Source organism: Canis lupus, chromosome 4 (genome assembly GCF_003254725.2).
Source record: "Canis lupus dingo isolate Sandy chromosome 4, ASM325472v2, whole genome shotgun sequence".
Classification (NCBI taxonomy): domain Eukaryota; kingdom Metazoa; phylum Chordata; class Mammalia; order Carnivora; family Canidae; genus Canis; species Canis lupus.
The window spans coordinates 53,900,781-53,913,801 of NC_064246.1; the positions used below are offsets into that span (position 1 = coordinate 53,900,781).

General features: G+C 38.1%; 1 protein-coding gene across 3 annotated transcripts in view; it reads right to left on the reverse strand.

Moving 5' to 3' along the window:
- Positions 1–13,021, reverse strand: part of SGCD (sarcoglycan delta) — a 917,058-nt gene that overhangs the window by 205,399 nt on the left and 698,638 nt on the right. For all 3 annotated transcript variants that reach the window (XM_025435412.3, XM_025435413.3, XM_025435411.3), the window contains one exon: positions 4,026–4,127. In XM_025435412.3, coding sequence (XP_025291197.1) covers positions 4,026–4,127 — 102 coding nt within the window. The remainder of the gene's footprint in view (positions 1–4,025; positions 4,128–13,021) is intronic.

The window sequence follows — 13,021 nt, forward strand, 5'->3', positions numbered from 1 at the left end:
CATGACCAAGTAGGATTTATCCCCGGGACACAAGGCTGGTTCAACACTTGTAAAACAATCAATGTGATTCATCATATCAGCAAGAGAAAACCCAAGAACCATATGATCCTCTCATTAGATGCAGAGAAAGCATTTGACAAAATACAGCATCCATTCCTGATCAAAACTCTTCAGAGTGTACGGATAGAGGGAACATTCCTCGACATCTTAAAAGCCATCTACAAAAAGCCCACAGCAAATATCATTCTCAATGGGGAAGCACTGGGAGCCTTTCCCCTAAGATCAGGAACAAGACAGGGATGTCCACTCTCACCACTGCTATTCAACATAGTACTGGAAGTCCTAGCCTCAACAATCAGACAACAAAAAGACATTAAAGGCATTCAAATTGGCAAAGAAGAAGTCAAACTCTCCCTCTTCGCTGATGACATGATACTCTACATAGAAAACCCAAAAGCCTCCACCCCAAGATTGCTAGAACTCATACAGCAATTTGGTAGCATGGCAGGATACAAAATCAATGCCCAGAAATCAGTGGCATTTCTATACACTAACAATGAGACTGAAGAAAGAGAAATTAAGGAGTCAATCCCTTTGACAATTGCACCCAAAAGCATAAGATACCTAGGAATAAACCTAACCAAAGAGGTAAAGGATCTATACCCTAAAAACTACACAACACTTCTGAAAGAAATTGAGGAAGACACAAAGAGATGGAAAAATATTCCATGCTCATGGATTGGCAGAATTAATATCGTGAAAATGTCAATGTTACCCAGGGCAATATACACGTTTAATGCAATCCCTATCAAAATACCATGGACTTTCTTCAGAGAGTTGGAACAAATTATTTTAAGATTTGTGTGGAATCAGAAAATACCCCAAATAGCCAGGGGAATTTTAAAAAAGAAAACCATATCTGGGGGCATCACAATGCCAGATTTCAGGTTGTACTACAAAGCTGTGGTCATCAAGACAGTGTGGTACTGGCACAAAAACAGACACATAGATCAGTGGAACAGAATAGAGAACCCAGAAGTGGCCTCTCAACTTTATGGTCAACTAATATTCAATAAAGGAGGAAAGACTATCCATTGGAAGAAAGACAGTCTCTTCAATAAATGGTGCTGGGAAAATTGGACATCCACGTGCAGAAGAATGAAACTAGACCACTCTCTTACACCATACACAAAGATAAACTCAAAATGGATGAAAGATCTAAATGTGAGACAAGATTCCATCAAAATCCTAGAGGAGAACACAGGCAACACCCCTTTTGAACTCGGCCACAGTAACTTCTTGCAAGATACATCCACGAAGGCAAAAGAAACAAAAGCAAAAATGAACTATTGGGACTTCATCAAGATAAGAAGCTTTTGCACAGCAAAGGATACAGTCAACAAAACTAAAAGACAACCTACAGTATGGGAGAAGATATTTGCAAATGACATATCAGATAAAGGGCTAGTTTCCAAGATCTATAAAGAACTTCTTAAACTCAACAGCAAAGAAACAAACAATCCAATCATGAAATGGGCAAAAGACATAAAGAGAAATCTCACAGAGGAAGACATAGACATGGCCAACATGCACATGAGAAAATGCTCCGCATCACTTGCCATCAGGGAAATACAAATCAAAACCACAATGAGATACCACCTCACACCAGTGAGAATGGGGAAAATTAACAAGGCAGGAAACCACAAATGTTGGAGAGGATGCGGAGAAAAGTGAACCCTCTTACACTGTTGGTGGGAATGTGAACTGGTGCAGCCATTCTGGAAAACTGTGTGGAGGTTCCTCAAAGAGTTAAAAATAGACCTGCCCTAAGACCCAGCAATTGCACTGTTGGGGATTTACCCCAAAGATACAGATGCAATGAAACGCCGGGACACCTGCACCCCGATGTTTATAGCAGCAATGGCCACGATAGCCAAACTGTGGAAGGAGCTTCGGTGTCCATTAAAGATGAATGGATAAAGAAGATGTGGTTTATGTATACAATGGAATCTGACTCAGCCATTAGAAACGACAAATACCCACCATTTGCTTCAACGTGGATGGATCTGGAGGGTATTATGCTGAGTGAAGTAAGTCAATCGGAGAAGGACAAACATTATATGTTCTCATTCATTTGGGGAATATAAATAATAGTGAAAGGGAATATAAAGGAAGGGAGAAGAAATGTGTGGGAAATATCAGAAAGGGAGACAGAACATGAGAGACTCCTAACTCTGGGAAACGAACTAGGGGTGGTGGAAGGGAAGGAGGGCGGGGGGTGGGGGTGAATGGGTGATGGGCTGAGGGGGGCTCTTGACGGGATTAGCACTGGGTGTTATTCTGTATGTTGGTAAATTGAACACCAATAAAAAATAAATTTATTAAAAAGAAAAAAGAATGTTGTATGGTGATGAATAGTATCTATACTTGTGAGCATAGCATAATGTTCCAATTTGTTGAATTATGTTGTACACCTGAAGCTAATACAACACTGTGTCAATAATACTCAAAAATAGTTTAATAAAGACAAGATTAATTTAAAGTACAACTAATAACTCAAAAGATAATTTAACTAACCCACTTACCAGGTTGGGAGAAATATAGATTGAAGCAATGCTCATAAAAGTGAATTCTTAAATGCTTGAAATTGGCAATCTCCATTTAACATAGAATCATCACTTGACTCTTCTTTTACTATAGTTTTATCCCATGATTCCTTCTAGGATATTTCTTCAAGGCAACGGATGCATTTACAGTACTATTAGAACATTAGTGCCTAACCCAGTATGTAATGGCTTACAGTTAAATTTTATAATCACTGATAGGGTACCTGAACTGATTGCTCTTTTTGATAATTTTAACATCATAGCTCCCACCCTTTTACTAGGCACACAAGGAAGTAAATATATTGGCAATTTGGTAGCTTAAGAGAATTCAGTTTAATAGAATTCAGTAGTTTAGATAGCATTCAGATAAAATTACCCACTGCCTCAAGTTGCTGAATTTTATTAATTATGCTCATCAATGCACACTGTGCAAATAATGCTTTGGGGACCTTTCACATACTTTTTGTTTGCATGTGGACATGAACCAAATCTAGGAAGAGCAAATGCATTACTAATCTTCAACCAGCAAATTCCACCACTCCACCAACAAACAAAAAACCAAAGAAACAACCAAAACAAAAAAAAAAACCCACTCAGAAACAGAAATTAATTTTGACAATATCAGTTAATAAAAGCAAAATATCTAGAAATCACTTCTGTCATGACAAAAAGAAAGAATGAGAGAAAAAGGCTAGGTCGGGGACTCTGGTTAACAGAAAAGCTTTAGAACTAGATTTCCTGCATTGAAGCTCTTGCCCTTCTACATACTTTGAACATAGTAGTTCTCTAAGTCTCAATTCTTTAATCTGTAAAATTGAGGCAACCATAATTGCCAATCCTGTGGACCAACCTATGGATTAAATTAAGAAATGATAATACACACAAAGCAGCAAAATACATGGAACAAAGCACATATGCTGGAGTGATTATTTAAATACCATTTCAGAACATAGTTGTTGACATATTGAAATGATTTTAACAAACCTTGGCTACAATGTTCAAATTCTTAATGAAAAACAAAATTCTAGTTCTTTAATTCTGTTTCCACAGATAGCATTTAAAGCACCTGACAATTAAAAAAGATAGCAATAATTTCTTGGACTTGCATAGTACTTAAGCACTTTCACATTTATTTTCTTGCCTTATATTTGCAACATAATCTAGAATAGTTCATTAACAGAGGTTATTACCCTCCATTTGGCAGGAACAGTGAAAGGCTCAGACAGGTCATCACAGTTTCATACAGTACCACACCAGTGATTATAATCAAGACTTCAGATTTGATCATATCTCACTACCTACATTACCATTCCCTCCCATGATGCTCTATACTCAGTTGATGGCTGATGATAAATTTCTCCAGATTTAGATTCCAGATAAACCACCATTCCTTTTTTTTCCCCCCACAGCAGTACTTACTGGTCGGGACTGGATTTCTTTGGCGTAGAGAGGTTGCAAGAATTCGGAGTCTCCTTCTAGTTTTAGACCTTTGTCTGTGATTCTCAAATTCCCCATTCCATCCTGAAATAGATGCATGGAGATAACAGAAAATGCAATTAGCTAATATTTCAAAAAAATCTCAGGCTTTCAAGAATTGAAACAAAGTTACTGCCTTTTTTTTTTTTTTGAGAGGTGGGTTGAGAGAGGGTCCAATAAAATACTGAGAGGTATTGTTCAATGCACTTAAGCATATCATCCTCTTTGCTCACTTATTCTAAGGAAATTCTAATCCAAGCAAACTAATGCCCCTACTCATTCACTAGCACAAATGAAGAAAGTCCTTTTGCTAGGCATTGCAGACAGAATGGAGACAGGAGGTAAGCAGGAAAACATAAAAGGATAATTTTCTGGTTTCCAAAACTTTATGCAAAAACTGTAAAGTGGTAGTCTGTTGGTTGACTCCGGTTCTTGGACACAATGTGTTTTGCTCACAAAATGTTCAAGAGGTCAAATTAGTTGTTGACATCTTTACTGACATTCTATTAAATATTAAAATATATACAAAAATAGAAAGGATAAATAGCAAATACCTGTGTACTATCATTCGTCTTCAACAATGATCCATGTATGGTTATTGTTATCTGCAATGCTCACCACACCCACCTCATTTGATTAAATATAACCACAACACCATCACTACCACCACCACAAAAAATAATAAAATCATTAGTATCATCTAATAGCCAGAGTCAGTGTTCAAATTTCATTCATTTTTATTTTCTCTTCTCAGATTTGCTTATTTGAATCAGGTTCCCTATAGTTGGTTGATACATGAAATTGTAGGTCATTTCCTAAAAATCTTCAAAGTCAGTCAGGTTCTCTCTCATAGATCTACACACATATACGTACTTTATTTAATGAACAGAACAAACCATTTTTTTCTAATAGCAATGCCCAGCATTTATATTTTGCTGAACATTCCTATAATTTAATACAATGTATTCTGTCTCCTATGCTGCTTGTAAATTGGTAGTTAGAACAAGAAGATTGATGAGATTTAGGCTCAGTTTTCTAGGAAGAACACATTCCAGGAAATGGAATATATTATTATTCTATTGCTACCATCACAAATAACCACAAACTCAATGGCTTACAACAACACAAACTTATTATGTCATAATTCTGTATAAGTCTGACACAAGACTCAAAGGGCAAAAATCAAGGTGCCAGCAGCGCTGCTGTACTTTTTTCTAGAAGTTCAAAGGCAGCAGGGGGAATGCATTTTTTGACTTTTTCTAGCCTCTTGAGCCTACCCACATTCCTGGACTTGTGGCCTCTTTCATCTCCAAGGTCCACAATGACTGGTTGAATTTGGCTCATGTTTATCACTCTGATGATGAGTCTTCCACCTCCCTCTTCCACTTTTGTTCATTAGACATACAATCCAGGATAATCTCTCCATTTTAAAGTCAGCTGATTGGCAAATACAATTCTGTCCATAGTGTTAATTCTCCTTTGTTACATGATGTTACATATTCAGGGGTTCTGAGATTAGGACATTGACATCTTTGAAGTGGATCGCATTTTTCTGTCTACTGCATATTCTTTCAGGAGACATACAATGTCTTCTGCTGTGATGTCATCAGACATTGGTGATCTTTGCCTAGAGGATCTATGATTTCAACCAGAGATTTCAAATTGGTAAAAAAAAAAAAAAATCTATCATTTCTTAATTAGCTGGGATATTCCATCAAGAGAAATTACATTTCATCCACTGTTTACCCTAAATTATAGTTTACAGAACTTGAAAGGTGTTTGATTTTTCCTCCTTTATTTATTGATTCTCAAAACATTGGTTACCTAGTATCTTCCAATAGGTTTCTAAACCTATTGGTTTAAAACTTATTTTTTTAAAAATATCATTACAGACATTTTTTTATTTGTTTCATTCCAATGTAGTTTCTATTGCTATTCAAGTTTTAATTTTCTTACCCTTGCTCAGTGGGAACCTCTTCAAGTTGGCCCCTAAGTCCTTTTAATATTCTTCAGTAGTCCTTGATGGCCCTTTTGCTTCTGGTATGACAACATGATCCAGGGTTATTGCATTCATGTCCTGTTCCAGGCTGGAACCAGCCATTTCTAGTAAGAATGCTTGGCTTATTTTTGTGGCAACTAGTATTTAGAGACCACAAACTGATAGCTTTGGGTGCTCATGGCTACTGGATTGACCCATTTCTGAGGACGGAGCTAGAAAATAAGTTCTGTGTTTTTTAAATAGAATATACCATGAATTCCCATTAAACTTCAATTCAAACTGAAGATATGAATGTTTCCATTTAATCACATGGATCTTAAAGTGTTAGTAACTTTCTTACATACCAAAAAACTATGTTCTCAACACCAAAATGATTACTCATCTGATTTAACCCACAATATACAGAGCCGGTACTATTCTAACATTATAATTAAGAAAAACAATTTAAAATTTGTCTTAAAAAAGCTCTAGAGTGCATCCTTCTAGGCAGGCACAAGTGACTGGATTTCAAAGCTACTTGAGTTGATTCCATCCTGTATAGTTGGTAGCATTACCAACTTTCTGTCCAGTCAGGTTTACTTGTTTCATTCCTCCCACCTCTCAAATTTTCATGACTGCTTTCTTAAGGCTTAGTTTTGTGAACTATTTAGATGGCACCAAAGTCAAATCTACAAAATAAGATATAGTAAAAGAAGTCTAGCTTCTATACTTGTTCCTCCATCATGTTTCCTCTTCTCCAAATAAGTGTGGTTGTGTGCCCATATCAGTCAGGGTTCTCCAGGGAAATAAAAAAGGATGTGTGTGTGTGTGTGTGTGTGTGTACATACACATTCATTTTAAGGAGCTGGTTTCACCAATTGTGGAGGCTAAGTTTCAAGATCTGCAGCTAGAAAGCTAGAGACCCATCTTAATAAAACACATGATATATACATATACACACACACATGCACACACAGTGTTTACCAATTGATTCCTACATTTTCCCAAATACATTTGAAAATGGAAAGATCTGAAAAAAAAAATTCAGGTTATCAGCTTCTTGTGAAACTGGAAGCTCTAGGAAATATGAACCTGGTTTCTCACACGGCCACCACTATCTGGAATTGAATAGCTGCTACCCTATGCTACTCTATGAATCATATACTCTACAGTTCACCAGTTCCCATCCAGCCTATTTTACTAAGCTACATTTTCTCAGACTCCTGAGGTTTCTCACCAGAGACTACCATTTCTTCTTCCTGGCACTGCCATGTACTCTGTACATCAATACGTTCAGGACAGACACCACATTGGGGGGTACTGAATGACCAAGTGGGAAATGGGCACTTTTCCCCAACCCTCCTTCATAACAGCACTTCAGCCTATGCATGAGAACAGATTTTTCAGGTCAATGTTGTCCTTTCATAGATAGTGTGCCATCTGTATATTTCTATTTTTGGTACTTGTGAAGACAACTCTGCCAAAAGGACCCCAGACTAGGCATTCAAACCCAGTGAGAGAGGCATTGGGCTGGAGGGTATGTTCGTAACACACTAGTAGCATGTAGAATCCACAACAAAAGGAAAAAAGAAAAAGCAAATATCCACCTAATCCATCTCTGTGCCCAACTGCAAAGGATATGTCAATTATCTTGCTTTAGATTATTCTAAAACAAGACTTTTGTTAGTGTGGAGAAGCAGACCTTTACATAGAAACATATACTAAACCTGAATCTATAAACTCTTACATAGAAGATTATATTTGGAGTAATTAGCTAGCATATTCCAAATAAAATATATCTCCCTCCCCTCTTACAGCATATAGATCTGCTATCCTTAACATTTAAGGATGACTTACTAGATGCTCATTACTACATTACTATACTCTGTGCTTTTCATGCTGTATTTCATTTTCTTGATTGTCACTGAAAACTACCATGTTACTTCTTGAATGTAATCATAACAAAATAATCCTATGAATGTGAAATTATTTGGCTATAGAGTTGTTTATCACCAAGCCAGTTATGAGGGAAAAAATTAAAACTTAAAAACTACCTAAAAATCTCAAGTGAAAAAGATAACTGAATATGATAAAATAGAACATGATGTATCTTCTGCAGAGATATTTAATAACATAGGCAAATGTAGATAATCCACTATTAATGAAATAATAAATGTAGATAATCCACTATTAATGAAATAACCTATACATACATTTTATTCCATTTTTTAAAAGATTGATTGATTGAGTATGAGTCAGGGGAAGGGCAGAGGGACGTGAAAGTGAGAATCTCAAGCAGACCACTCCTCATGGAGTGTGGAATCTGATGCAAGGCCCAATCCCACAACCCCAAGATCACCACCCAAGCCAAAATCAAGAGTTGGATACAGACTGAGCAACCCAGCACCCCTCTTTTATGCCATTTTTTATGTAAATATATATAAATATTCATACACATGCATACATATAATCGTATGTGCACACAAAAAAGATCTGGAAGAGGGATCCCTGGGTGGTGCAGCGGTTTGGCGCCTGCCTTTGGCCCAGGGAGTGATCCTGGAGACCCAGGATCGAATCCCACGTCGGGCTCCCGGTGCATGGAGCCTGCTTCTCCCTCAGCCTGTGTCTCTGCCTCTCTCTCTCTCTCTCTGTGTGTGACTATCATAAATAAATAAAAATTAAAAAAAAAGAAAATCTTTAAAAAAAAATCTGGAAGAAATTTCATAGGAGAAAAATTCCAGAAGGAAATTTACTTCATACTGAAAATCTTTGAAGTATTTAGCAGTATCTTAGTAGTTGCCTAAGATATGATTGCTTTTTATTTTCTTCTTTTTACTTGTCTGTACTTATCATTTTTTTTGTAAATAGCATTTGCAATTTAAAAACTTGTTATAAATTATTAAGTTCTTTTAACTTAATTTTATATTCTAAAATAAAGATTTATTTTAAAAAGCAACATTTGTCAAGAATCTATGTCATATACTAAGTGCTATACACATATTATCCCATGCCATCTTCTCAATGATCCTATGAGATAGTTTTTATTTTCCCTATTTCACAAGTGAGAAAATTTACTGATAAGTAGCTTGTCTCACAACTGCACAACTAGTCAATGACGGGATCAGGAATATGAACACAAGTCTTTCCAATTCAAGCTATATGCTCTTACTCATTATTTTAACCTAACCTAATGTAAGTGAAAGCAATATGCTATAAGGTATTTGCTGCACTTTGTAGGGTCACTTCGATTTTCATTTTCTTGGGAGGGCACTCAGCAATGAGAGAGAGGGCCCTCTCCAACCACAAGAATAATGCCATCTGTTCTTATGGTCTAAAACTTCTACTTCACTTTTTTGGGGTCCAGAGGTTCTTTATTACAACCCCACCTGCTTCCCATGCCACAGAACATAAGCAAAATGAATCATCTGCTATTTCTGGAAAGACAACTGTGTACACAATTGTGTGCTACAAGCCATGGGGAGTCAGAAAAAAAGGTTCCTCCTCATCCTGTCCTCTGAGACAGTTTGCAAAACAGGTGGCACACAGCCAGAGAATAGTGAAGGAGAAACCAGAAGGATCAACGTTTGAGAAACACTCCTGTAATCCAAGAGGCAATGGATTCCTTTGCAATAGTAATTTAACCTTTACTTAAGTACCTCTTTTGGTAGGAAACTCACCACAAATTTGCCAAATCTCTACCATTTCATTCAGTTATAGGTTCTTTCTATTCTTGAGAACCATCACTTCATTTTTCCAGCCTCTTTCTCAGTCTCTGGGTCTGCCCAATGGTATTGGTGGGAAAGCTCAATCACATAGTATGAATTTATGCTACTGGTCTCTATTTCCTAAATATAATACAAAGCAGATTAGAGTGGCCAACGACTTATGTTCCCATATTAGAATCTCCTTTCTGGCTCTGAAACAGTCAGACTGGATCGGATACACATCAAAACAATTTGAGAATTGCCTTATTTAAAACCATTTCACCTTTAACTGCCGACATAAGAAGCTATCAGTATTATTAATATAGGAGCTTTAGGTCAGTTTTAAAGGAAAATTTCCCTCCCAGTAAGATGCAAAAGAGACATTTAGAAGATTCACAGTCACTCCTAAAGTGATTAGGAGGAAAGAGACCTTTTTTTTCTTTCCTTCCCTGTTCAAATGGTAAAACTTCAATGTTCTTAAAGACAACCATAAAAATTCTAGCAGCCAGAAAGCTGGGCTTAACGGAGCCAATCTTACCCAGTAAGTGTCCTAAAGTCTATAAAGTACATTTGAAACAAAAGTGGAGGTCAGGATCTTGCAGTCCTCCTGGCGAGGGAAGGGCCCCAGCTGTCCTGTATACTGCAGTACACCAGGGCCTACCTGCAAGACTGGCACACAGGACTTTTCATAAATACATGAGGAAATCTCATTATTTTCCCAGTCCAATTTAGAATGGCCTCCCTGTAAGGTCTTTTGGGGGAGAGAGGACCGAAGGAGGGAGGGAGTGGTGGTATGGGAGCAGAGGTGGGGGGAATCTGAGAATCTCCCTTTGGGCTAGTCCAAGGATGATGGCATCAGCTCTCTATTTTTTATCTGGTCCACACTGTTTGGTTGGTTGTTTCAAATGCAGTTTTCTACAAAATGAGTACAGAATAAATAGGGGTTTCAAAGTGGCAGGGCAATGGACTGAAATATTAATTTGTTTTTTCTATCTCTCATGTTGGCCTCTGGCCCCTTTTCATAACCATTTCAAATAGGTTCCTAGGCTTTGTCATTATGAGGCTTAGAGATTTGGGGAGCAAAGAAGCAGAGATTTCTTTTGTAAAAGGTAACTCCCACTGAATGGATAAAACTACGTGAGTTAGGGAGGGAGGCAAGAAGGAGAGGATAGGTTTTCCAACTGGGGAGTGGACAAAAGATTTGTGAATCCCATGAATTCCAGAGATCACTGTCCTGACCCTGTCCCCAGGAGGGGACAACCCCTGGGGGGTTGTGGGGCCCCAGCTTCCCCAAAGTCTCCTCTTCTACAGGAATGGCAGATAGATCCCTTTCGCAGACTTAAAATGAACCACGGGCTTGGGGGCACAGTTCTCTAGGCCACTGCCCATGAAAGGCAGAGACCAGTGCCCCCAGAGCCCTTCTCACTGGTGTTGGCAAAACACTGTGCTGTCCAAAAAATCCTGTAATGTAAAATGCTCTGCTGGCCTTTGTGGGAGAGGAGCTGGGAATTAGTATTATGCTGATTTAAAGAAAGTATTATTTCTTGCTCCTCTGATTTTGCTTCCACATTAGCATCAAACAGGTTTTTGATCTCTTCAGCCTCTTTCCAGGCTGGAAGTAATGCCAAGTCCTATTTCAGTACACGTGTTGCGAGTCTCTCTCTTGCTGGGCAGTTTTAATGGCAGGCATTACTTAATTTGGATTAAAGAGTGAACTGATGTTATCTACAGAGATTGCTTTAGAACATTAACTTTGTGAGGGGTGGGAGTTTTGCTCACTGTTGTCTCAATTCTTAAAACACTGTTTGGCCCATAGTATGCACTCAGCAAATATTTCTTAAATGACAGAATTTCTTCATTCTAAATGCTGTGTTTTGAAGGGTACTGAGGGGAATATAAAATGTTAGAACCAAGGCTTATCCCTCAAGCAGATGACAATGTATCAGAACATGCATTCTCAACCAGGGTGATACAGTCCCCATCGGGCAAAAATTAGTGATTGAGGGAGAAGTGAGAAAAAATCTCACTTTTTTATTTATAAATAAAAAAATGCTTAGGTATAGACTGTGTGCACAGTAGATCTGTAGTACTAAAATTTCATCTGGAGGGGAATAGAAATTGCTCTAATTAATGTGTCTAAAAATGGTCTCAGGGGAGGGGAGGCAATAAAAAAAGAGGCTGAGAAACAATGCTTCAGAGTGTCAGAGACTTTTGAGACCACTCTAACTTTTTTCGCTTTAATCTATAAATGGTCTCTTCTGTCATTCAGGTATTGAACCATCTTGTTTGGAGCTCCCCTACCTGTAAAATGTGACAGAACAGAGCAGCACAGGTAAAGAGTAAACTCCTTAATGTAATATTTCACACCATCCTCATCTGGCACCTGCACACTTCTCCAGCCTCATCTCCTGCCAGTCTCCCTTTAGTCCACACAAAACACAGTAGCAACTTCTCCAAACTCTTTCACTTACCAAGCCCTTGCAAATGTCCTTCCCTTGGCTAGTAATGTTCTTTCTAGCCCTTCTGTCCTTCTCTCCAGTCCTTTGGTTCTGGTTAGATGTCCTTTCTGGGTCTGGGGTCCCTATCTGAGGTCTCTTATACCCCATGTCCCTTTCTATGAGAGCATTTTTCATGTGCACTGCAGTGATCAATTTACATTTATGTCCTTTCTTGCTAGACTTCAAATTCTTTGAGATCAGGAATAGTGTGTCACTCATTATTCAATCCTCATGGCCCAGTACATTGTATCTCCTTCCTTCCTTCCTCCCTCCCTCCCTCCTTCTCTTCCTTCCTTTCTCTTTCTTTCTTTTTCTTTCCCTCTTTCTTTCTTCTTTTTCCTTCCTTCCTTCCTTCCTTCCTTCCTTCCTTCCTTCCTTCCTTCCTTCCTTCCTTCCTTCCTTCCTTCCTTCCTTCCTTCCTTCCCTCTCTTTCTTTTCTTTTCTTTCTTCTTTCCTCTCTCTCTCTCTTTCTTTCTTTCGACAGAGAGAATCTTAAAGCAGGCATGCCGAGTGAGGAGCCTGATGTGGGGCTTGATCTCACAACCTTGAGATCATGACCTGAGCCAAAACCAAGAGTTGGATGCTTAACCAACTGAGCCATGCAGATGTCCCACACATCTAAATATGTGACTGTAAGAGCGAAAAAGAAATAGGCTAAACTAGAGATGGTTCAGAAAGCATGCATTCATACAAATAAAACAGTAATATCAAAGCTACTGTTTCCATATGCACTTGACAAAGCACTTCATTGACATTATG